Source organism: Amphibalanus amphitrite, unplaced genomic scaffold (genome assembly GCF_019059575.1).
Source record: "Amphibalanus amphitrite isolate SeventyFive unplaced genomic scaffold, NRLGWU_Aamphi_draft 000024F_arrow, whole genome shotgun sequence".
In the NCBI taxonomy this organism is placed as follows: Eukaryota; Metazoa; Arthropoda; class Thecostraca; order Balanomorpha; family Balanidae; genus Amphibalanus; species Amphibalanus amphitrite.
In genome coordinates this window covers 1,431,800-1,458,705 of record NW_024881520.1, presented here as the reverse complement: position 1 = coordinate 1,458,705, position 26,906 = coordinate 1,431,800, and the positions used below count along the sequence as shown (strand labels likewise).

The 26,906-nt window shown below is 55.4% G+C and overlaps 1 protein-coding gene across 3 annotated transcripts in view; it reads left to right on the top strand.

The window, feature by feature from the left end:
- LOC122393155 (microtubule-actin cross-linking factor 1-like) overlaps positions 1-26,906 on the top strand; it is a 215,643-nt gene that overhangs the window by 49,285 nt on the left and 139,452 nt on the right. For all 3 annotated transcript variants that reach the window (XM_043389195.1, XM_043389203.1, XM_043389190.1), the window contains 2 exons: positions 3,818-3,879; positions 25,442-25,531. In XM_043389195.1, the coding sequence (XP_043245130.1) occupies positions 3,818-3,879; positions 25,442-25,531 (152 nt within the window). The remainder of the gene's footprint in view (positions 1-3,817; positions 3,880-25,441; positions 25,532-26,906) is intronic.

Sequence of the window (26,906 nt, the reverse complement as noted above, 5' to 3'; positions counted from 1 at the left end):
TCAGCTGGATGATCGATATGGAATCGGTGGTACGGTTTATTTACTCGTTATTTATCGGCGTTATTTGACAGTGGAATGCTTGTCAATGAGAGATCTAGGAAGCGAGCCACATAGTGCTTGCTCTTGGGAGGTAAAATTTGACGGCCAGCGCTCTTGTTCTTGGGAGGCCAGCGGAAGCAGAAGCTGCGTCTGTTTCCGTTCCGGCCCTTTCCCACCGCTCGACACACTGTGCGGCCCTGTTGTGCCCTACTCCGGCAGCCGTGTCCGCTGATACCGCCCTCCGACAGGTGACGGTAGTCGGCCCGAGGTGCCGACGGCTCACTGAACGGCCTCCCTGTCCCGACCGGCGGCTCGTGCACAGTGCACACTGTGCAAACATCACCAACACACGCGGACCGGGCGCCAGACTGTTTACCGGTGGCGTTAGGAGATAGGGTGACTCAGAGGCCCGCGGCGGCACATACATCAATGGTACCGTGTCTGATGTCGGGGATGTACACCGTGCACCCGACGGCTTGTCCCGTGGTGCACTCGGCAAGGATCTATTGATAACGGCGCTGGAATACGTGGCTAATGAACGGCGGTGTGTAGGGGTTTTGCTTGCCTATCATCACTGGCATGTAGCTGAGGTGTTCGGCTGAGCTAAGTGACATGAGATCTATGTATTTACTATTCATGAATTTTATTCAACTAGATAAACGTAACGGCGTCGAGATTTACACCATCAATGGTGTTTTTTAAATTCATACAACCTGCAACTGTGACTGACTGCGCTGTCTCTTTTCCCTCCGTCCGTCCCCGTCCGCTCCCCTCCGTGGGCTGGCTCGTGCCGACATACCAGCCCCTCCCTGGGGTGACTGTCTGTATGTGCCGGAGCGCCAGGTCCGGCTCCAGTCAGCCGCCACAAAGCGGCACGTTCGACGCGCGCCGGTCCGTTGACGCCGCGCTCAGCCGTATCGCACATGTACCGAGGGTGTTTGTCGGCTCCCCGACCCGCCGGTGACCTCTGAACGGACCAGGTTTTACAGCCCAGCACCGCTCGGAACGCCGTGCGCAGTGCCGTGCCATTGGTATAGCGCCGCGCGATAAGGCCGCTCGCGGGACCTGCTCTGCTGAGTCTTGACACCGGACTAGTCCAGCCTGCCGCGTGTTTATATGGCCGAAATCTGCGGCGTCGGTCTCTGGGGGTCGACTTCCAGACGATCTTGCTTGGAGGTTCTGGTCCGCGCAGAGAGAGGCCTCGGGCATGTCGGGTATGACACGTCCCCGACAGTTCAGAATGCCAGGGTCCGAGCAGCTGAGACTCTGCGGCAGAAAGCAGGTGTCGGACGTCTCTGGCGCAGGGGATGTGGCCGACTCACGAATTCCGATCCTGCTATACAGCAGGGACGGTGGTGGCAGCGGAGGCGGCGGCGCGTGTCGGCCAGCCTCACTCAGCCGACCCCCGCCGCGCCGCGCCCCACTGTGAAGTGCCAGCTGATGGCTGATAGCTGAGGCGGGTCGGGCGCTGTGATCGACCGACGATACACAGACGGATGGGACGCCGCCGGATATGGCTTCATTGTGGGGCCGGCTGACCGGCGGCTGACGGGGCTGTCTCTGACATCGCGCGCCGGCCGACAATCGCCTCTGGGTGCCCGGGGACGCTCGTTCTGTGCGCCTCCAACCATCTCCTATCCACCACGGCTGACTGCGTGACTGGGAAGGCCACAGGCCGGTGTCATTGTTGACTTTATCGGAGGCCGTCGGCCTCTGGTCGAAACCATCGCCAGGCTGTTCTCCATATTCCCACTGTGTGGAATGCGTGGTGTGGAAAATTGACGGAGAAATGTGACGGCTTTGATGGAGGAGTTTCCTATTGATTCTAGGCTCCTTTCTGGATAACTCCTCTCAGACGCGGACACCGTCGTGCGGGTAGCCTCGTGCGGGCACCCTCGTGTGGTGGCGTTCCTGAGAGCGATAAATTCGCTATCCTGCCAGCACGGAGCACCGTTTTGCGGAAGCAGTAAACTGGCTCCGAGCCGCGGGCAGTGGTCGCTCCAACTGCGGTTGGCTGTGTGTGCGGTGTGTGCGGCCGATGGCCATGTTTGGTGTGATGGCTCACGGCTGGTCGTCAGTGGACGGGTCCGGACTGCGCAGTATGCAGAAGTGGCACGTGCCCGACACAGTTGCGTGTCATTCCTTGGACTGACCTGGCCTCGACTGACAGGTATTTTGCCGTTAGGAGGTTCATCGGAGCAGCGTTGGTCAGGAATTTAAGAGGTTAGGCGAGCCTAGAGGATACAGCTGAGCGCTCGGCGTAACTGCATTGATAAGTAACAATACTCAAATGCAGTGTGGGTTTGTGGTTACTTATCTGCATAATTCAGCGTGTCCTTTTGCCGTTGCACCGGAACAAATCAGTGTGATTGCACCCAGATACCGTCTAGATTACCACCCAATTTCGTTCTATTCTCAGTCTGGGCCATAACTTCACCGTTTTAGCTTCCTAAACCAATATCTCAATAAAACCCTTTACCCAATCGTCATCACAGTCGTTTTCATAAGCGAGTGCCTCCCGGAATCAATCCTCTTCGGCTTTGATCTAACCAAGTTGACCATGACAATGGTTTAGTTGCGGCTCACTTGCGCTGTGGCCCCGCGTTAGAGGGGCGTCACCGACGTTAGCTTTTACCGCGAGCCGCTGTCTGAGGCGGCCGGCTGCACGCAGATCCGATCAGTACCTTTCTATGTGTCTCTCAATTTCACTCGGATCAGCCTCTCTCAGCTGTGCTGAGCTGCCTCTCGGATGGTCAGGTGCTCAACCATGCAGCCAGTTGACTGCCGGTTGGCTGTCTTTACGCCCTGTGACGGTACTCGCACTAAATCCTGCGCTCCTTCTCCTGAATAGGTGACAAGGAGGTGGGTTGGCTTCTTACAGCCATCAGTTGCTGTCTGGTGACATAAGGACTCTCAATAAGGGGCGCACAGAAGTTGCAGATAAGTGCCAGTGATGGTGTGCGTAGTAATTTGAATACCGTAAATATCACCACTTAAACGTGACTCTTGCTCTCAATTCTATTCCGGTTTCTAACTCGGCAAAGCCATCTGCAATGTGTCACCAGCGTTGCACCGCGTAAGCTGTCTCGATGGCGTTTACGAGGGGTGTGTGGCATCCCACAAGGGGCTCTACTCGGACCGGTGCGATTTGTACGGGATTAGTGCCCCGCTCCGGCAGATGTAGCACGATCGGCGGCGGGCGGTGACCTGATGACCGGCCAGCAGCGAATCTATACGGCGCTTCTGAACTGCAGAGAGGAGCAGAGAATGTTCTTCCGCTCAGGTGTTGAGGAGCGCTTATGCACGGCGCGGCCCTGAGCCCTCCTGCCGAGAATAACCTCTGCCGCTGCAGTGAGCGGAGTCCCCTGCTCCAGACTATTGCAGGGTGGGTCAATGACCTTAGGGCGGCTGTGGCGCTTAATGTCACACTGTGTGATGGGTTAGACTGCGGTCTGACCCATCTCACCTGCACTCAAGCAGTATGTCAGACACCTTTCCACCCTACGATGAGTCAGCAGTGTGACGTGAAATGCCACGGGTCGTATGACGGAACCGAGTGACGGTGGCTCACCCGTTACGTGATGGAAATGTCGAGCACGTGTGTTCCTGGGAGGGGTGGTAGAGCTCTGTGATCACCCTGCCTCAGTACCGTCCTGGTGGCAGGGGTAGGGCAGGGATGATGGAGTCGGGCGACGACCGGCAGACAGCCGGCGTGGCCGCCGTGATTGATGACCTGTGTGCCCAGTGCCGCACTGACGACATGCCCGTTTGTTTTCAGATGAGCGGGATGCCATTCAGAAGAAGACGTTCACCAAGTGGGTCAACAAGCACCTGAAGAAGGTGAGGTTTGGGGTCTGGACGGTGGACTGACTGCATCCCTCTGCTGGTCTCTCGGTTGTGCCGGAGAGAGGGAGGGGCGGGAGTGAGTCATCTGGAGTGGGCGGTGGGGGTGAGGTCGAATGAGGTGGCTCCTTCCCTGGAATTCCGTACAGTGTTGGTGTGTGAATGGAAACAGGCCGTTTTTCTCTGCGTGTGCCGTGTGACTGTCTGGAAAAAACGGATGACATCTTGTTTGTAGTTTCGAAACAGTTCTGTCCAAGCTGATTCATTGTGCGTCCAAATGACTTACGTTGTCGCTCCTGAATTCCATTCATCCATAAAGTTAGCGACCAGCTGTGACCTGGGACAGGTTTGTGGCTCCTCAGAGCCTCTTGAGATTCTGCGGTTTTATCATTTATCACGGCTCTCTTCGGGGCCGTATGTGATTTGTCACTCGGTGAATGATAAACACATTAGCGCCGATCTGTTAATCTCAAATCTCTTGAGGTACGACGGCTGGAGTCTCGCCGCCACACAGCCGGTGTGGTATGCCGACTTGGGGCGGGGCGGTATGCTGTAAGAGGCGCGGTCGCTGCCCGTGCAATGCTCCCATTGTCAGGTGTGGCCGGACCCCGACTGACCAGGGAGAGACTGCAGCCTGCAGCGATCACAGGCCGCTAGCACCGCTGCTGGCAACGCGTCGGCCGCCCAACGGCCTCAGCGCCGAACGGTGACCGGTCGGCCCGGCCTGCCTGGCCGGCTCTGTGTGCTGCGTTCCAGTCGCCGGCGGCAGAAACGTGGGCTAGAGACGCTCCGCTCTGTTGACTCTGCGCATTCTGACGCGGCGAACGTAGACACTCGAGAGGCGCGGCCTCCCGACTGGCGACCCTCCCTGCCGCTCCTCTCTACCTAGTCGGCCGGGGCCGAACGGAGCCGACAGGAGCCTAGCGGAGCCGCCGCCGCGACGCCAGCTCGCAGCCGGACCGTCTTCAGCGGCGGGTTCCCAGGCCGCCCGGCTGCCGTGCCGTCCAATGTGGAATATCATGACCGGCCGCGGTCGAGTGCCGGCTGCCGGCCACTGCACTGGCGGCCGGTGCACTGCCTCCTGCGCCTCCGCTAATCACGACTAATGACAGGCGAGCCGTGCCGACGGCTGCCGCGGCTCACCGCTGGACACGAACGGACTGAGGGCCGGGTGGACGGACCTACAGACGGGCGTATAGATGGACGGACGGACCGACGAGCGGTCTGATACACTGACAGGCAGAAGCGCTGACAGATAAGAACTGATGAACGGTTCACTCCAGCATGAACTATGATTCTCGGACAGATGAAGGGATGGCATTCATCGATTGAAAAGGATATGTTCTGGAGGTCCAACGGCTGGTCCCGTTCCATGCCAGACACGGCTGGAGGCTTGAGAGTCGCCGGACCTTTGCTGGACGTCAAGGGTAATAATTGACCACTTCTCCAGTTCGGGCACGCCGCACCGCCCTCGCACTCGATGCCGTGAGGCGGCGATGACGCGATGGTCAGAGCTGTGTTTCATCGTGAGGAGACACACCCGGCGGGAGGGCGAGGTTGAGCGCCCACCGCAGCGCCCACCGGCACCTTTGGCGGCCGGCCGGCGCGCCCATTCCGTGCCCGAGCGGACGGAATCCGCCCTCTCGCTGGTCGTGGCCCCAATCAGCTGATCTGGACAGGTGGGGAGGCGGATCGGTGACGTCACCGGAGATCCAACCATCTGTGCGTCACGCCCATCGGAGGTTCGCCTCTCTGGCAGGACCAAATACGGTATCAGAAAACGGACACTGCGAGAGGATGACGAGCCTGCGTGGTGCGCTGTCGTGTCATTCCGAGTGGGAGGATGTCTACGCCGGGTCCGGCTGACGTGTAGTGGTCGCAGGATGCAACGCTGGAAGCTCTGCGATGCCCGGTGTTCCCAGGACGGCGTTGGTATGCCCCGCGTGTCCAGTAAGCTCCGCCCGACTCCGCCAACGGAGGCTGGTACCATTTCAGTTCGCGTGTCGGACACGGGAAGGGCCGGCCGGGCCTGTCGACAGGAGCGCTAACACACAGAGCCCTGCTGCTGGAAACATGCAGTCAAGGTCAGACCGCAGACTGCAGGAGTTACCTATGCTCACCACGGCCGGTAGGCTCCTATGAGCTCCGTGTGATGGTTTATGGACCATAGACATGAGTGTAGGGACTAGTCTTTAATGCCGCACAGTGTGGGAATGTGGGGCTGTGTTTTAGATTGCGGGGAGCTCTAACCTTTAGCTGTGAAGCTATGCTGGTTCGCCGGACGCATGAGGCGCTGTCTCAGTGCTCACTGGGTCCGGTTCGGCAGACCCTTTTACAGACTAGGTCATTGCAAGCAAGTGCTCGCCGTCCGCTTACGAACTCCTGGCTGCTGGTGGATTCAGCCATGCCCTCGCCCCTGGACAGCGTTGTGTCGCTGCTGGCTCCGTCGGGCGCCGCGGCTCGCAGTGCACGGCGACCGACCGACGCGCTGGACCGTGACTGGTGCCGCAAGCTGCACCGGGCGTCTCGGCTGGTCTGGCTGGCAGCGACACATAGGCGCGAACATTGAGCTGCCAATGGTCACAGCGTAGACTGGTAACCGTCGCTGAGAACAGTGCTGGTGTTGCTTTGGTCGTTGCTTTGGCCTGGCTGTATTTCTGACTGCACCTCTGGTCTTGGCTTCGCTCACACCTCATGTCGTCGGACCTTTGGTTAGATCTCTGGTTGAACCTCTGCTGAAACCTTTGCTCACGACTCCCAGCTTCTCTACTCCATCGTCAGCGAGCCGTCCGACCGTCCGGCGGCTACCATCTGCGGCCCGATTCTTCATCGATCATGTGACCGAGCTCTGCACGGCCGGTCGGGGTCGGTGGCCGCGCCGGCCGCTCTTCTCTCGCCGCTCTGCCCCTGACTCATGCACCGGCGGTCAATGGTGCACGCCGCCCGGACTCTGGTGCACACTGCACAGGTTGTGCACGCGCTCGTGACGCTCTGCGCGCGGCTTCGGCGCAGAGGGCTGGTGAGCGGAGCCAGAGACAGCCTCGGTGCATCGGTGCCGGCCGACCGCGGGCCGCTGCGGTGCCGGCCGACCGCGGGCCGTGGTATCGGTGTTGTTGTTGCAGCCTCACTGCGGCCGGTAAGGGCCGCCGCTGTTATTGCTTCAGCGTGTGTTGTGTCACGTCGGCGCACATTGGACGTGCACTGTTCGTGATTCAGAGCGTGACCTAGTGAGGGCGCTACACGTCATCTCTTTCCCTCTCCCCTCCCTATCCTCTCTTGTCCTCTTTCGCGGAGCGAGAAGGATGCAACACTTCGGGTGCCTCGGACGTTATACCAGTTTTCGCTACCCACAATGTCCTACAGGCAGACCTCCCTGATCATTGCACTCTTGTCGGCGATCGCTGACCCTCATGGCTCACTCACCTACCGCGCTGGCTGGAGTCGGCGCGATAACAGGTGGAGTCCGACCTTGGGCCGACCTTCCGGTGACCCCTGACCCGTGAGGTCGCCGCCGCCGCCCGCCGAGGAGCACAATCGCCATCCGGAGTGCCGCTCGGCTAAATTATGGCCCAGAGGCTAATTCGACGCTTCAACGGGTGTTTTATTTGGATTGAGTGCTTGTATCACGGTAGCCATCAGCCATCAGCCAGCACATCTAATTGACCATCGTGCGTCTCCGAAAGGATGGGCATCATGCACCCATACCTGATCTCTTCCCCAGCCATTCCTCCAGAATTATTTCGGAGAGAACGATGTCTCTCCTCTCTTGGTGTAGCCAGTTCGTCCGTCCGTGACTAGTGCCAATGGCCGGCCGTGACCGTTACCTGCTCTCTCAGACCGTGGCCGCGTGACCTGCACCACCCTGCCGGTCTGCTGCGCAGTGCACGCCTCTCCTCTCTGGCCATCTCCGTCACATCTCGGTTCACGGAGACTCCATGACAAAGCAACCGCCGAATTATTCAGATTTCCTCCACTTCTCATCAAGGTGTAGCCAGGGGGTTCTGGATGTGGCGGGTGGCTGTCATCAAGGCTGCCACCACGCGGGCATCTGTGACCTCATTGTCCGGATGTGTGTCCGGGGAGCCGCATGCGGATCGACCTCCCACCCGCGACGACCATCCACCATCCGCGACCACTGCGTAGTGTCTTACTGACCTCGCGACGCAACACCAGGTGGACCACGCCGGTGCCCTGCATATCGACAGGGATTTCGCCGTCCCAACCTACCCCTCCCTGTCACACTGGCCGTGTTCTGTCGCACTTTCGCCCTCGCTGGTATGATATATAGGCGTTTGGCGCGGACGTGCGCACCGCCGGCCGCCTTCTCTGCGGGTTTGACAGCGGCCGATCTGCACGTGACGAGAACGGGAAACAGGCGACGGCCGTCCGTCATCGATACGCCGCGCGACAGGCTGGGAGTCCGATCACGTGACCAGAAGAATGAATGGGGAGAATTAATGCGCCACATCGGTGGATCTTAGGACACCAACAAGCCAAGTCAATCTAGATACACGATTACGTGGTTGTTGTCAACACCTGATTCTTTCTATTCACGCCTCAGGTGGTTGAACTTTTCATCCGTTATGAGCATTTGTAGCTACGTTAAATTGAGTAAAATCTATTGTTTTTCTTTCCAAATCATGCGAACATCAGCATGCTCCGTATATTCCAAGTGCTCATACATGCAAGCATGTCTGCTCGGTGTTGGACCTCGCTCCACATCGCCTTTGCCGCAAGTGTGGTCACTCGGGCGGTTGGGGATGATGAGAGGAAGAGAGGGGTCTGCCAGTCAGCTGACCAGCCGGCCTACCACCCAGGCGCGTAACCACGAGTCTGAAGTTACTGGGGACCACATGGAGGGCCGCGAAGACAAAATATGATATTTCAGGATCAGCCTTCGCCGGAGTGTGTGTGTGTGGGGGGAGGGTGGGGGGGGGGGGGGCGTTTTTGGCCACACCTGCCAGTTTTTTTGCGCGTGTAAGGAAAACCGCGGCGCGCACCGCCGTGAAACTTGGTATAGCTTATGATACCTCAATTTCGCATCGTGTGTGAAAAAAATGACCCCAGGTCACCTAAGGTCAGGTGACCAGGGCAAGTTATGTAACCATGCCTCTAAAAACTTTGTGACTTTGTCATTCCTATAGTTTACATCCCAGAAGTTTGAAACTCGAGCTTTTACTTGAGGAAATCAGTATGACAAATTCGTATACCTATCTCAAAGTTTTCACATCGGTGACCTAATGTCAGGTCAATTTTACGACCTCTTCATTATAGGTCATTGGAAGAAAATTGAAATGCTTTTCTTTGGCCGAAAGAAAACACATTCAAACACCGTGACACAGGTAAACATGACACACTGAACCGGAAAATTGCACCTGTGACCGCTCTATGCCCCTCAGCTCATCTTAGGTCATGAAACATCTCCAACAGTTTTTTACCACAACTTTAGGTAGAACCATGCTAGAGCGCTGAAAACATGAATGTGTTCAGCTCAACAATACCAATCAAATGACATGCAATATGACCTAGGGGCCAAATTTTGAAGTTGACACAGTTCATTCGACGCGTCTCGACGAGACAAATGCGATGTCGGTAAAATCAGCGTCGTACAAGTTTGAAGTCCAAAGCTATGATGCAAAACCCTTTTCCGCAAAAACGCCAGCCTGGAAGCTAAAACGTTGACCGTAGGTCAAATCTGAGAGCATTACTCAGAAAGTCCTTTAAAAGCGCTATCGAATGCGCTTTTTTCCCGCAGCATTGCAGCTCTACTGGTTCCTGACTTATGCGACGACTTGTGAAAAGTTTACAAAATTAGGAACAAAATTTCGTGAAAAGTTTACATTTGGTGACCTGTAGTGACCTCAGCGATGACCTCATCAAAAAATGATGAAGGTATTTCGGAATTCGGAAAGATACTGTAGCGAGCTATCTGTTGCTTTTTACCTCGTCTTTCTAGCTTGCTTACTTTCCGAGGTAACCTGGTGTGGCCAAAAAGCCCCCCCCCCCATGGCGAAGTTGGTTGAGAGGCCGGGCGCTGGTTAAACAAAACATCCATGGTTATGTCTTACGTTGGCTACATATTACTTACTCTTCACGTCGATTTAGAGACAATATTTCACTATTTAAGCTAATTGAGGTCGTCAGTTTTACTGGGGACGGTCCCCAGTAACCCAAAAGTTACTGGGGACCGGTCCCCAGTGTCCCCAGTGGTGGTTACGCGCCTGCTACCACCTGGTCTTGATGCCTTCAGTGTGAACAATGGCATTCTGGTGTCAGTCGCGCTGTCGTGCTGCCGATCTTTTGTCGTGACTGGGTTGTGATGGCCGAGTCCGGCAGTGACTTGGTGGGCCGGAGGTGGACGGTAGGCGTATCGGGGAGGCCCCGATGTCTCTCAGCGCTGCTCAATAACCGCTGACTGCTTACTGCTGACTGCGGACTGCGGACTGCTGATTGCTGACCTCTGACTACTGATCTTTGAAAGCACTAACAGTGGCCGCGCTCTGCTGCGGCGAGCTCTGACCGGACCTGGCTAGCGACCTTGTGGTGCTTAGTATGCCGAGCACAGCTGCCGAGCGGTGGGGTAGCCACTGCATCACCGAATGGCCTGGTAATCACGGTGATCGGCGGGAAAGCCACGCCGCCGCCACCAGGTGCAACAAACAACGGTGTCACCACCGGGCTTTGACCTGCCCGCCGGTCACTGTGGCCAGCCGGTCACCGCTGATGACCTGAGCGATCGAGTGGTTCTGCCAGTATTGTCGAGTGGTTCTGTGTCACTGGTGGGTCAGACTCCCGGTGGTCTCGGCCGGACAGTTGACTGGACACCGACCACGTCAGGCGACCTCTCGCTCTAATCGCTACCGGCTGGTTTATGCAGAGTGGATTCGGTTCATTGACCGGTAATGGTGCTGAGTATTACCGGTCGGGGTCTGTGCAGTGGTAGTGCTTTCATTACATTAACAATAACATTAGTGACTAGTGTAGAGTCCCTTCCTAGAAGCTTGGAATTATCTACTGGAGTATGCATAGAAGCATACAATATCAGCATGTTCTTGTCTAGTCCTAGCCGGCTCTTCTCGGGATGCGGCGCTAGCGCAGCCAACTCCGCGTAGCCCAGCACAGCCCTCCCTAGCTCAGCCCATCTCAGCCGAGCAGCTCATTCCAGTCCAGCCTAGCTCAGCCCCGCCCATTCTGAGGCCGGGCACGGCTCCGCCTGTGGATTAGCTCCGGATCAGTTACGGACCACCGCTCACAGTGTCTGCTATCGGGCCATCGGAGCAGCGGGCCCAGCCGCAAAAACAGCTGGCCACCGCACCTGGGCAGTCCTTATGGATGCCGCCGCCACTGCGCTGCATACCTGGCGGCGGGCACCACCTCGGGCGGGCGGACCGACACCTTAGACCCACCGACCGCGGGCTGTCAAGCCGGAGACATGCGGTGCACTCTGCCGCGGGGTTTTTGTTAGGTGGGCTGAGTGGTGTGGAACGCTGAGCAGTTAGCGGTGTCGTGACAGCGGTGATGGGTGGCTGGTCGCTGTCTCGACGACTCCACCCATACTGCCTTTTTCCGTCCTGCTTCTTCCTGTTCGATCCCCTCCCGTCCTGTCCCGGTTCCATATCGTCCTGTTGCACCTGAACAAGTCGTCCGCTCCGAGATGGCAAGAGACTCACTCACGTCTCGCCCCGTTTCATACATTTCATCAGTATGAGCAATAACTGCTTCCAGTTCCAACTGTCGATTTTCTGTAATGACGCTGCGCGTGAAGCCACCCTTTCATCGGAGCAGGGATGGGACGATCTGGGCCGTGATCAGATTGTCTAAATCAGATTGTCGTTCGTGGTAAGCGGCGCCCATCGTTTGAGCGTGTGAGCGGCGGCGTCGGGGCGTCGGAGCCGGCGCCGGGGTGGGCCGCCGGTGCCACCCTAACCCAATACAGCCGATTGCCTGGACGTGTTCCTGTCAATGACATGATCGATGTTTTTGCTTGGTCGATTCATGTAAGTCCAGGCTGACAAGTGAAGTGATGATTGAAAGCAATAACAGGATGCTGGGGCGGTAGGTTTGTTTGTGTTTTTGCCTCGCTGCGGGACTAATCTGCCGTTGCCGGTCCGTGGAGCCGCAGATGCTGTATCGGAGAACTGGTGCCAGCGGGCCGGGACTCCGGCACGCTACATTAACCAAACATAGCAACACTGTGATCATTTCAGCTATCTTGACAGCGCATCTAAAAACAATGTACGGGCACTAATCTTCAATGTAATTGTTGGAACTGGAATTGCATCAACATGCGGAGATCTTTAACCCTATTAGTGGCAGGCTCCCGGCTACCCCATATTAGTGGCAGGGGGGGGGCTGTTTACGACCCCCCCCCTTGATATCTCGAGATCTAACCGGCCGATTTTCAAAATTCAAACGGCATTCGATTTGGCTCAACGAGATCTACATTTCTAAAAAAAATAATATTAAAAAATGTCAATAGGGGGGTAGAGGGGGGTAAAAACGGGCAAATTGCAGATACATTTTTGACTGTTTATCACGGCCAGGTTTCTGAACCAATCTTAACGCAACTTTTGCCGATCGATAGAGAATGAACCAGCAATTCACATGGATCCTAAAAATATGCATTTTCAAAAATCATAGGCGGATACAGATCATTGAGATTGGGGGTACACAAAAAGTATAGTAAATAAGGTTTTTGTTGGTACTGTTTCTAAAAAGGGTGGCAATGGTCTTGTTATGTTACAATTTTCTTATGAGAGAACGACCAAAATTGTATTGGTCATGCATAGGCGGTGTCAGGGCACCTATGTTGGGAGGTAAAAAATAACCCCCCTTTTTGGACTCCTGGATCCGCCTATTATAGCAAAAACGTGTCAAAAGAGGATGCACAATAACTTTGTATATGTTATCACATGATACCTTTCATTCACTGTTCGTAAAACTGGTGCAGCATCGTGATCTTCGCCCAAATGACTCGCTTCACGAATAGGACCCCCAATTCCCAGTGCTCTGGAGCCGCCCCTGGTAAAGTTATGAACTTGAAATTTTCAGGGAATGTGCCCAATTTAGTTTTAGGAAAAGTCAGAAAATTTCAGCATCGTAGCTTCAGCGGTTTTGGAGATATTCCCGAAAAACCTGAGGGGTGGATAAAAACAACCCCCCCCCTGCCACTAATAGGGTTAATCGCTGCCTGCTGTGCCCTTGTAGCGTTTAATGAACTTGTCTTCACAATGACTGCGTCTCAGTCATCAGCAAAGGATACTCTGGTTTATACCAGGCTTTATTGGTCGATTGTGGATGCATAAACTCGTTGAACCAATAGTTCAAGAAGCCAATAGTTCAAGCTCTTGTTATATCAATCGTGAGATATTGCATGTCAGTGTACGGGACTTGTGGCCAGACCCAGTTACACCGCGTTCAGAAGATTCTGAACTTCTGTGCACGTGTAGTGTCCGGGAAACGAAAACGGGACCATATCTCCGATGTATTCCATGATATGGGGTGGTTCACTGCATCTGAGATGGCGATGTACTGCCGCGTGTGTAGTTTGCGCAGCGTTCTTGTCAGTGGTCAGCCCGAGGAAATAGCCGACACGCTCGGTCAGACGGCGAGACAGAGACACGCTCATAATACGCGACGCGCCTCTGAACTTGCTCTCCCACGCATCCGAACTGAAGCAGGACGACGCAGGCTGTGCTATGGGGCTGTGCAAGCTTTCAACCAGCTCCCAGTTACCGAGCCAGGTGTGTCATTCAAACACCAGCTAAAGCAGCATATTTTTAATATAAGGAGTGTTTAAACATCGTCACGTGCATCCGTGTGGCCACTTTGGCTTTGGCCGACCTCTTCCTGTTTTTTAACGTTTGAATTGCTGACGTGCGATTGTGAAAAACCATGTGTGTTAATGTGGATCTTTCGCCAAATAAATCTGAAATCTGAAATCTGAACGGCTTCCCGACAATGACTCACTTTCCTAAATCATCCCGTTAATTGCTGGGCGCCGGGATTTGATCGTGACACGTGATACCCAAAGCGGGGTCATAAAACTAGACTCTGTTCCGAGCCTGGCGTCTCGGCTCCGCCCCTGTCATAAGGCTGAACTGAGCAGACCGACCCAATGACTGCGGACCGATCGGCTTCTGGTGGGCTCCGCCATCGGCGCCAGGCGCCATCAGCGCGGACGACTGGCACCGTCGGCACGGACGGCACGACGGCAGTCCTTTTCCCGTCGATAGCCGTATACAGGGCGGGCGGAGCGGGCTGCATGCTAGGCGGACACTCGGCCGGCCGGACCGCTGTAATGACACGTTGCTGCGCTGGCCATGAAGGGTTGCAAGTGGACCCGGTCTGCCGCCGGCAGATCTCTGACACTAACCAGCCACCCGGCCGGCGGCCGATTAAACGGTGTGGTTACCAACCTAATGGGAATGGCTGTCAGAGGTTACTGCCTGGGTGGCGATAAATGTCATGAGCGCTTAACCTGCTGAAACACGGGCAACAGTGGACTGGAGGCTGCAGAAAAACTGACGCAGATGACCATGATTAGTGTAATTTGGCCGGGTTGCATGACGCTCCTTCATAGATAACCTACATTGGCATGTGCTTTTTGCCCATCTATGTAGCAAACAATATGATGTATACCTGGAATTGTCAGAGGGTTGTTGTTGCTACCGCGACGAAGGGCTATCCCGTGCATCCATCCGTCCGTGACTGGGTCATTCGGGGAAGCGTTTTCTTCTTCTGCCAACTGCTTCCCTTCCTTGGTCTTGCATCGGTCCGTGGCTCTAGTTCCACTGATCGGTGATAAGGAGATGCACGGCCGCTGATCCCGAAATGCACGGCCGCTGATCTGGAGATGCAGAGTCGGTGGTCCGGAGATATTGATCCGATAGTGAGCCGGTGACGCCCCTTGCTCCGATATCACCGTCCGTCCGTCTGTTGCCGTTTCGCTGTACTCTCGCAGTAGCGTGGGTTGTCCGGCGTCCTCTGCCAGCGGTTCAGCGAGACAGCCGTGTGTGATTGACCTTTCCATAAACTGAGTTGCGCTCGACATACCACGCTGGGTGCGGCCACCGGCGTCGTCGCGACAGCATGAACAGCTTCATCTCCGGGTCTCCTGATGCCTGTCTGTGGGCACCCACGATCTGCCTGAAGGCCGTATCCTCTGGTGACCTGATGTCCCCTGACCTGCCGGCATCTCAGTATCCGGATAGCCCCCGACCGTGGGACTGCGAGCTCTGGACAATGCATTGCCGCCGCAGCTGAAGTGGGGACAAAAAGGCACAGCGCTCCCCTTCTCTGGGTCCGCAAAAAGGCCGTCTCTCTCTGCGGCTCCATCAGTGCGGCGGCTGACGGTACGAGCCCCGCAGACGAGAGAGCTCGGTGGCCAAAGAAGAGGATTGCGGCGGCCAGCATGACGGGGAGGAGAGGACCAGAGTGGTTCATTCTGACGGGCTTCGGTAATGTTGCCAAATAGATTCGTGAGAAGGGCGTTTCACGGCTCCAACTGTGAGAGGAAGACTCGCAAATAACACTGCTGACGCTGTAGCAGAGCTCATCTGTTCCAACACGTGTTCACAAATCGGATAAACTCTAACCCGTTATGCCTACCTTTTGAACGTCACTTCCGACATCTGGGTCACAGATGAGAGTAGTGATTCTGGACGGACGCGACTCCACCCACCCTGCACCCTGTGCACTGTGCACGTGCGCGGTGCACAGCACGTGCTCGTCGGTTCGACGCACTCCTCCCTCGCCAGCGGCGGCCTGCACCGGTGGTCCCCGGAGTCGACACAGATGGGGCTGGGTGTCGGCGGATTGCACTGACTGGGGCATCTGTTCTGAAGGAGGACTGGGAAGGTGTGGAGACAAAAGTGGGTGGAGTGTCTTTTGGAGAGAGATTGGCGGACTGTTAGAAACTTGCGAGCTTGACGGCGGTCGTCCAAGGGAGGAGAGAAGCTCAGGGCAGGGAGCCTGACGTCTGATTGACGTTTGCTGAGAACGTGCTCATTTCGGTCCACCCTTCCAGCCTGATCCCCTCCTGTGCTACCGGGTGGCTTTGTCGCTTCGCAGGTCGACAGCACCCCGTCAGGCTGATGTCTTCTGCGGTCGTGCCCCAGGTCAGCTGGGCCAGACGAATGATCTAGGACTAGCAGGGGTCGACTGCCGTCGTGAGTTTAGTTAAGCCTTCGTCATCCGGTCGGGTGCCTTTCACACGCTCCGCGAGTAATTTGTCATTCCCTACCGTCAGCTACAAGCTCCTGCCAGTGGATGTCGCCTTTCAACGTCAGGTGATGTGTGGGAGAGTGGGGAAGAGGTGCGAATGAATTTGTCTTAAGAAAGAGACATAGAAGAAGGGAGAGAGTGACAAGGTAGAACAAAGAGGGAAGAGAGAGAGAGAGAGAGAGAGAGAGAGAGAGAGAGAGAGAGAGAGAGAGAGAGAGAGAGAGAGAGAGAGAGAGAGGGTGAGAGGAGCGGTGGGACAGGGAGAGGAAGTCCAGACAAAGGCGGATTTATTGAAGTGGTGGCGTACCTGTCGGGACGCCCGGTGAGTCGTCAGCGGCCGGATGTTTTGACGGCGTTCGACACGCCGGTAACGGCTGCTGCGGTCGGAAGCCGGAGGGAGCCCTCAGCCCGCACGTGCCGACCACACTCACCGGGCACCCCGCCAGCCACCTGGCGGAAACACGACAAACCACTCACCGGGTACAACATGTGGCTGACGCGCTGCGTGCATAAACGGAGACAAATTGCTGGAACCAGAGCGGCGGATTCACACCCCGTGCATCCCAATGATTTACGGGGATGATTCAATCAGTGGTGTTTTCTTAGCGTTATTTCGATCGGGCTAACCCACTTCTTCACTGCTTTTATGAAGGTGGTGCTTGGTGAATCGTCTCTCTCCCTCTCTCCTCTTCCCCCCTCTCTCTCTCTCTCACTCACTCACACTCTGTTCTTTGTTTTCTTTCTTTCCACTCCGCTCCTGTCTCCCTGTATCCCATCACGCCTATCTTCTCTGTCTTTTGCTGACCTCTGTCTAAAAGAGTGCTGCCTGCGCTGTCAATTTAGCATTAGCCTCCGCCGGCGAGTGAACTTCTGCCCGTGTTTTTGTGATGCCCCTGATCGCCTTTGTGGTCAGCTGATCCTCCGACCAAAGGATGCGCCGGTCTTAGGGCCGGAGAGGCATAGACTGATCCAGACAATGCTCATCTGGTACGGTCAGGCAGATCAGTCTCTCTCTCTCTCTCTCTCTCTCTCTCTCTCTCTCTCTCTCTCTCTCTCTCTCTCTCTCTCTCTCTCTCTCTCTCTCTCTCTCTCTCTCTCTCTCTCTCTCTCTCTCTCTCTCCCACCTGATAAACCTCGTCTGGCCAGACACCAGTTCTCACCTGATTCACACCTCAGCTCTGCTGCAGTCGGTGCCAGCTTTCGTCTCGGAGACTGATCTGCACGCTCCGATGCTGTTATGTTGCGCGACATACACCTCAACACCTTTGTTGCCGGACCGGTACCGTGTAATTGTACCACTTGGTGACGCGACAACGCAAAGGTGCAAAGCTTTGAAGGCGTGAAGGTGTGAAGATGATGTATCGACGCTTGGTGGTATTACCAACCGTGTCGCCACATGACCTCAGGCTGGCCTCTCACCCGACGCAGGTGACCTGTTACAACTGCGTCTCGGGGGTATTGTTAAGCGTTGGCCGGCAGCTACAGAAGCGAAGGCGTTTGTCGGCTGCGAGGGAAGGCAGGAGGTTGATCACCTTCCTCGTCTAGCGGCTGCGGTGGTACCGGTGCAGGCGGCGGGCGGGACGATGGCTCGGCAATCGGTCAGCTCAGCGCGGGTGCTGACAAGTTGCTCATCGCCTGTCAGCGTCTGACGCGATACGGTGGCTCGACGGATGGCGCTGACGGATAGGCACCGGGGCTGTCTTGAACGATCAGTCTCCCCTCCCCGCTGCAGCGGCACGGCGGCAGCGATGGACTGCCAGGCATTCCGGGGCGCGGCCGGACTGGACAGAGCGGCGCCGAGCGGCCGTCGGCGGAACGTAAGAATGACGGTTCGTCACGGCACTCAGTGAGCCTCGTCATGGCACTCGATGAGCCGAGCTCAGAAGTCGAGACTACAGAGACGAGCGCTGACTTAGAAACTTAGAACCTGGCAATCGCGTGTATTGATATCCAGTACAAAAAGAGCATCGTCCGCTCATTTCCAAGAGCTGAGCCGCCCGTTTCGACTCTCTTTGGCATTCGCCGCAGCCTTCTGGGTATGGGTGGGCTCTGGTTAACGTCATCCTTCCCTGCCGTTCAATGTTTGACGGGTGGCAGGATGAAAGCTGAGCACGTGTTTCTGCTTGTTCGGCAATCCTTGTCGGGGATGTTGGTGTTTGGGTATGTTGACAACAATGTGAGGTGGGGTACGGACCATGCTGTGTTGACTGGTCAGTGCGGCTGAGTCAGCCGAATCGCTGTGAGCTTTGCTTACCGGTCGAGTGTTAGTGGATCCGAGTGGGGTCGGCTCGGTCCCCGGAGCTCTGCTGACAGTGCCGGCATTGTCCACCAGTGTCCCTTGGGGCCGATATCCTGAGCGGAGCCAGCTGCCGATATCTTCAGCGAGCCACGAGTGCGACGGGTTGAGGTGGCGTGGATGGCTTTCTGGTCAACGGTATCAGGTTCCCAGGATACCAATGCAAATAGCAGGCATTGGCCCCTTTTTCCTAAGTTGAAAATCCTCTTTTGTGGACTGACACCCGTAAATCATATCTCCCAGACCTGAGTCACTCAATATTCACTTGTTGACTGAAGTTGCCTTACAGAAGTTGCCTACATAACCATCATGGTCCTCCTTTTTGTCTCAGTTCCTCACTTTGTCCTTTAACTTTTCCAAGAAGCTTTCGTCCACATCCCACAGCTGTTTCTGCACTGTAGCCTACTAAATCTCGTATCATGTGCGCGTTTTTGGCATTTGATGGACATGACGCCATGACATTGAGTTCTTTCACGAGTGACCCTCCAACAGTGCCGTCATTCACAAGCGTGACAGCACAGCATGGCGCAAAGTAATCAATGTGATTGATCTCATGAACGATAATGTTGTTTATATAAGCATACTTGTTTGCATTTTCGAGCTGACATTCCTACATCAAGTACCTCAGCCTGTCTTTGCCATTAACTGATGTGCAGTGTCTGCACATGCGACGCTCCATTTAACTGCCGTCACCGCCGGTTGCTCGGCGCCGGCTGAGGCCCTCTGAACAGAGCCGTCTTCGCTCGGCGCCGGCTGAGGCCCTCTGAGCGGAGCGGCGGCACGGCGCCATCGGTCGGCTGACCGGCGCCGCGGAGAGGTGGCGACGGTCGTGCAGCGGGCCGGTCCCAGTACAGACGTGCCGCCGGAGCACGGCCGTGGACGGAGCCGAGTCTGAGGCCATGACGCCGCCGGATGCCGACGCCGGTCGCACTGCCATCAGTTGCGCGGCGGCGTTTCGAAAGGGGCTGGGTGGCGCCGGCACAAATCTTAGGTCACCGGTTTGACAGCAATAGCTGCTAGTGGCGATCGACATGGTTATAGATAATGTGACCGTTCAGTAGATGTCATTCACATTTCACAACAGTGATCGCTTGCCTTATGCAGCGCCGTTACTTCAGGCACCAACTAGTACTGGTCATAACAAGAACAAAACCAAATATGGACTGTGTCTGTTCAGGCCGTAGTTTTGTCGACTCATTTGGAGTGTGTCGAGGAATGCCTGTGTCGTTTTTGCACCGTGTTTTGTGAAGCCCCTGGCGCGGCTGTCAGTGCCGGCCGGTGGGGCGTCTCCTAATTGGTGTGCTGCTCTGAGCCACTGTACTGACGACCGGACAGACGGACGGAGAGAGGAAGGGACCGTATCGGCTAGCTGGATCTGACCGCGCCCGAGCTGCCGGTCTAAACTGATGGGCGCCGGCTGTGGTGTGTGGCTGATCAGAACGCCCACACCTCCGAGATGCTGCGCCGATGTCAATGTTGGATATGTCCTCAGATAGCGAGAGTAGACAAATTGGTTTAGATATGGCGTGTATATTCCACGTATCAGAAACATGATTAAATCTTCAGAGAAACTCAGCCATAAATAAGCTAAATATTCAGGATGTCCTGGGAGTGATGTCGGAATTTCCCGTATCGGGGGCTGGCTTGTGATCCGGCCGACGCACTAGCGGAACTACCTTACGACTCATGCCGATCAGCGCCATGCTGTGTGCTGTCGCGTCATAATTTAGTGGTCGCCTGTCCTGTGCCGAGCCCCGCCCAGTGTCATTCCGTGTCGCCCAGTGTCATTCGGTGTCGGGACTACCCTACATGGTTCCGCCATCTCCCCCACGTCTCCGTGTGGGACTGGAATTGAGTGCGATCAGGGCGTAGCCGGACTGACTGCGGCCCGATAACCGTCCTGAGCGGGCTGGTGTCGGATCATCGAGGTGCCGTCTGCCCCAGCGGTACCGGGTTCGCCGGCCGCCCCTACACGTTCCATCAGCGGAATCCATTTCCTGCCCTTTGTCGGAATGTCAAATGGTGGGTTTTGATTCAGCGAGAGCCGGAATTATAAGTTTGACATCGCTCGAACTCCCGAGTGTTCGACCTCAGGAACTCTACGCCGGTGTTCGTTTTTGGAACGCGTGCTGTGAGTCTGCTGTCGCAGTGTCGCGTTGGTCTTTCGTGGCAGCGGACACGTGAACCTTACACGGGTTTCTGCATGCTAGACAGCGCGCAGTTTTGCATGACTTGACAGCTTAACGGTCAGCTGGCCGATGTCCTGGTAGACGTCGAGCTTATCGCCGACGTTAAACAGCCGGAACATTTTGCGACGGCCCCGGTCCCGCTCGGTATCGTTTATGGCAGATTCGGTGCGGATTCGGCCGTCCTGCGCCCAGCCGTGACCTCGGGTTCGTCCTATGACCGCCGCTGCCCGCTCCGCGTTCACTGACCGGGCCGCTCCAGGATGACGTCCACCACGGTGTTGTCATCTGTGAGGTCACCAAGGCGGATGTGCAATAAGTGCGCTCTGTCGCTAACAAGCCGTCCGAGTGCCTCCTGTTGTGGCGGAGTTGTCCGTGGTGGTCGTTGGTTGTGGCTGGTCCGGCATTGTGTGCATTATATGCCAGCGATGAGGCGAACCAGGCTTCAGAGGTTGGCATTGCGGCAGTGAACCGAGACGGGAGCGCGCTGGTGACGTCAATTTGCCGTGCAGTGAGGGCATAAGGTGACCCGACGGATTGAGGAGGAAGCAACGCCGATGACCTGTCCACAGCTGACCAGGACGGCGTTGTGTGTGCTGGAAACTGGAGACGAAGCGAACCGCGTTACCCACGAATTCCTACTTCCTACGGTGCCGGCAACAAGAGCGCAATCCTGGCTTGGTGTGCTGGCGGTAGTCAATGACCTGCGAAAGTCCGATGTGTTCGCCGAACCATATTTGTTTCCCCTCCGGCCGTCGTCCGTTCCTGGGTTCCCACCCGCTGACACGTCGGTATTCGGCCTGCGGGATCAGGAACACCCGTTGGGGCGATGCTAATCGAAGGTGGCTGGTTACGAGTGCCCTAATGAGGTGTATCCGTGCGGAAGCACGTGCTGCCACCCGTCCGTGGGCGGGGTACCTATATCCCCAGCATCCTGGCACGATGTATGCCAGCTGTGTTCACTGGAACACGAACCGAAAACGCATATCCCTGTCCCTGCGATAAGCGCTGTATGTCTTTTGATTCTTTGCATATCACGGGGCGACGAATCTAGTACATATTTAATTCGATTCTCTCGCACACGCCCGATGTACCCGTGCAAGTGAAACACTGCACTGAAGGCTGCACTTAGCCAACTATTGGCCAATGGACAGCGGCGCCCATCCCAGGAATCGAATGTGGAGTGACTCCAGGCTGGTCAACCGTTCTTCCTCCCTCATTCAGCGGGTTACGACGTCTCCCACAACCACCGTCAGCAACTGAACGTCAGTGCGCCTGGTCCCTCCGTGCAATGTCAGACACTGCTGTGCGGGCGTCGCAGCCGTGACCACGCCCTTGGCACGGCAGCAGCACGGTAGCACTACGTCACCCACTCGTCTTAATTAGTAGTGCCGGCTAGGGGGCTGCTGCTGCACCTCAAACAGCGCCTGGAGGCAAGGAAGGGGGCTGGTGGAGGCCGGGCGGCAGCCGGCTGTCAGAACCCTGGGCTGTCCCTAAGGGCTTCATGAAATCATAGTTGCGCCTGGCAAGGGTTGTCTAGCTTGTCGGATGCCTAGCTTGCCAAGGAAAATGTATTGCCGAACTAAGTGCATGATTACGGGTTTCGGTTGCTCTTGATTGCACCAACCCTTGTTTAAACATCTGGTATGCTGCTGTGTTAGATTAGCGGTGGCCGCGACTTGAATGAAATGTGTCTTATGTATTTAGTCTTCCTTCATTATCCCCATCCGAGGTCGGGAGGTGCTGGTGGGCGTTGGTCATTAAAATCCAACCTCCTCATCATCATCAGTCATATGACGGTGAATACGTCACGACGCTGTCACCGCCGGCTACCGGATAGTGTGGTCACCAGGTGGCACCCGGTGACCCGGGACTCTCATTCGATCGGGTGTTGGCTTACTGAGGGGTCTGGGCATCGATCCGGAATTAACGGATGATTGGAAAATAACGATCATGAATGGAAGTGGCTGACGGCCGTTACAGTGACGACGTGAATGTATGGGTGAACTTGTATTTAGTTTTCTTATAATGTTTTGTAAACCTATTATAGATTGGATGCATTAGGTGGCCATTATCCTTCCACTTGCTGTTTGGCTGACTGGCACTGTCGTGCCTATTGGTCTTCCTGGCTACACTTGACGTTCTGTGTGTCGCCTCCCGTATTGAGATGCCATGAACTGAACTCAATGGCATTAGCTGAGTGTGGCGCTACTGACTCTCTCCCTCTCTCTCCTCCCTGACTGCAGCATGGGATGTGCTATGAGGTAGGCCACTCTATCTTCTGAATCTAAAACAGCTTTGTTAAGATTTTAAGGCCACTGGCCAAGGGTCGGTTATGCACTGAAGTAGACGGTTACTGCGTCATGCGTGAGGCACCAGTCAACTGCACCACTAATTGCGAGCACAACCTAGCGCTAGGTTGTGACATTGCACCAAACTGCTATACCCAACATGTTGCACCAAACTGCTACGCCTAATCTGTTGCATCAAACTGCATCATCCGGCGTCTAAAGGATCTTCACATTGGCCTGCAACATGAAATGTTTGCCCCGTAGTGGCCCATTTCACAGCGCAACCAGCTACCAGTTAACTGCCTATTGCACACCGCCTATCACTACACCATTGGCGCCAGTTACGTGTGTCATTGAGATCTCCTGCATACCGCAGTTAGCTGCACTGTTGATCGCCTATTGCACCTCACACTCAGTCACTTTGCCACTCACCGTCGGGCCAGAGCAGCCCGTGAGAGCCTGCCGCTCGCTCGTAGCATGACTGGCGCTCGGTCCATGTTGCGTGCTCGTCTATGACCGGCGCATTGCGTGTTCGGCTATGACTGGGACGATTGCGGGGCACGCACGGCCATGTATTCACTGTTGTGTTCGGTGAGAGGGTTGATAGCGCCAGCTTTTACAGCGTGTAACGAGGTGTTACTTTTGTTGCAGGTAGAAGTCGAACTAGTTTTCGTATGCCGTCGTGATGCTTGGTTCGATTGGGACGATAATAAACCCCACATCTGCCATTGCTGTGTCTCATTAAGCATTCCACCTCCTTTAGCTCCCGGTTTGCGACATACCCAGTTTTATCCCACCAGCCAAACATGTTGCCACAGTTTTCAGTCGTCACTCACTGTGCTGACTGGTTACTCGCATAGACTGTCACTTTACCCGTGATCAGTCTGATGACTGATGGTGCTGCCGGTCGCCGCTAGATGTCAGCCGTGATACCGCGTCACCTTACAGACGTTCCTGAGCCTGGGCACGGTCCTAGGCTCCAGCGAGAGTCTCGGCCGTCAGTCCAACTCCAGCGAACAGCAGCGGCACGGCAGGTTCAGCTCCGCGGAGCAGCTGCGCCTCGAGCTCCGGTCACCGCCGCAGCAGAGGACACCTCCTCAGCAGCAGCGGGAGCGGGTCCGTCGGGACGCCCGCTCCCCTCCTCCCCCACAGAGGGTCAGGGCGTCGCTGGGATCCATCGAACGCCTGCGTCTGGAGGCGGCGTCTCCACCGAGCAACTGCCGTCGCCCGGCGGACTCGCCGGACCCGTGCCGCGGCCTGGGCTCCAAGGAGCGACTCCTGCTCGACTGGGGCTCCACCGACTCCGGCCTGGAGGTCGTAAGTGGCGGCTTCCTCCCTGGCCGCCAGCCGGGACCCGTCTGTTGTTGGTCGTCACCGCCCGCACTCCAGGTAGCTGCATGGTGCACCGCACCGCTCCGTCTGCCAGCTCCGTCCACTAACGACTGATAGACGGTCGTCCGTCTCCGCCGGACGGACTGTGGTTTGCTGCTTTTTCCACTTTGGTTTTCAGTTTGGCTGGCTCCTTCAGTGGCTAACCCAGTATGTTTTTGATTTGCGATTGTTTGAAGCTTTTGTGAGCTCCTTTTTTCAGCATTGTAGCGAGCTCCGTGGATGTCTGCAAAACTCATCAAACTTTGTATCGCCTATCTGCTGTTTTCGTTTTTGTATGTTGTCGGTTTTTATGACACAGTTCTACCTGTTTTCAAGGCTAATCTCAGCATGTATTTTTTGCACGGTTTGTTGTTTTTTCTTTGAGCTGTCTCGTCTGAATGTCAGCGGCTGCTTAGATCCAGCCGGTTATGAATTGGTTTTCGTCACAGTTTGATTTGGTTTCCGTTTGCGGCTTCCACATCTGCCGCTCCTAACATGTCCGTATTGAGAGACTGACGGAAGGAGATGGTAGAATCTCGGAAGTGTCAATGTCAGGGCGCGCCCGAGCTCACTTTCCTTCTATCGCGGAAGGTGAGCTCTGAGCTGTCTTGACACCACCCTCCGGCCCTCCGCCTTGCTGAGCAACGCGCTTGTCAGGCTGTGTGCAAGTAGATGGTACTGCAGTTCGCTAAACACTTCGTGCCCATGCTGTATGTGTGGATGTCTGTGTGAGTCGTTGGGCGTTTATGTGAGTTGTGTGCGAGCCTGACGTGTTTCTATGGATCCCAGTACGAATGTGCGTGCACCTGACGGCACCGGTCACGCTCCACGCTCTGAGTTGATTGGCCGGTGGCTGCCAGTGTCGGTCCAGGCGGACGGTGTTTTGATACACCGTGCTTGCATGTGTGCGTATGTGCGTGCTCTCTTGAACAGCTTGTTACTGGTGTTATACCTACTAACAGTAGTAACTCCTTACTCCGTGTCTTTGTATTTAATGATGTTCCTCCTTGTCTCGATTGCACTGACTGAGTGTGGGGATGCTGTGTGTAGTCTCGTCGACTGCTCACTCACTTACAGCGTCCGATCTTGTGTACGGGTACTGTCTGTCTTAAATCTTATGTCTTATGTCGATGTCTTATGTGTGGGTACGTCTAGACTCACTGACTGACGTCCGGTCGTGTGTGTTTCAGTGCGGCCGCAATGTCCGTGACCTGTTCGTCGATCTCCGGGACGGCAAGAACCTGCTGGGCCTGCTGGAGGTGCTCTCCGGCGAACGACTGGTGAGTGGCCGCCCCTCTTCTCTTGGAGGGAACAGGGAGTGTCATTGACTGTGACTCTTATGCCAAGAGAATGGCTGTTGCTGATTAATAACAGTCCCTTCTCCCTTCTGAACCGTGATTGTGATAGTTATTGTTCCCTCTTCGTCAGAGGAGAGCCTGGGCAGTGGCTGTCCTTAGAAGATGCATTTTGGTGGCTGTTAGCCCTAATGGGTGACTGTCTTACCCTTTCTCTGAGAACAATAGGACATATCCAGCCATCTGAGTTGCGCTAAAATTGCAGCGAGCCCGATCAGCGCTTGTAATAACTTAATCGTGGCTCAATTGACATCATTGGCACCATCAATACTATGGTTGCGCAAATATAAAGTCTTGGAATCTCTTTCACGTCATTTGACTTATATTTGGTAACCCTCAGCATACCTTCTTGACATTTATTGATCATGATGGTTTTTTAGGCATGCCAGTCGTGTTCTATGTAGAATATTCTACGCAGTGAGATTCCAACTATGCATGTGGTTAGTTTGCGCAGTCCTCTGCGTACATGCAACCGGACTTTGAAAATTGTATAATTTCGTAATTTAGTCTCATGAACCGCGCATATTTCGCTTACCGTCTGAGATATTCATGCTCCAGCGGCTCTTTTTGATGCACTCAAATGATTCCACATTAAGATCAACTCGATAAATTAACTTGTCTCGGCTGGTCGACAAGATCGTTTCTTGTGCGGTTCCTTTTGTGGCTAACGCAGAAAGTAATCGGTCCTGTAATCAACTATTGCATCCGCCTGTATTTTTTTTTTTCTAAATAAAGCCTGGCATCTGGAGACCAGAGCTTAGTCCCCGGGTGTCAGCCATTGGCGAGCAGACAGGAGCGGCCCTTGTGATATTCCTCTCTCCTTCGCTAGTTTTGTTGATTCCTAATTGAAAGCAAGATTACTACAACATAAAGATTGAAAGGTGAGACCGCCATTAGCAGTCGTTGAGTGAGTTGGTCTCTGAGCTTGCCAGTGCGGGGATGGTTACAATCCGCCCGTCGGAAGCTAGGAAGTGAAGCACCACGAGCACATATCACTGACGTCTTCCACCCCAATCCATCCATGCTCTTGGTCAGTCCACCCGCACATGTCATGCTGATGATAATGTATCTCTCTCGACTGAATGTATCTAACCGCTAACGTTCAACTCCCCACTGTGCTCATCAAGCCGGCCACTATCATTTCACAACACTGGAATTTATCTTATGGAAAGCAGCCCATTCATTCGTGCGCACCACTCTGACGAGAGTCTTGGTCTGATATTAACAGCCGGTGTGAGTCAATAAGTGCCACCCTGCCGTTCTGTGTTAACGGTGGTAAGATGATGCATTGTTTTCGTGG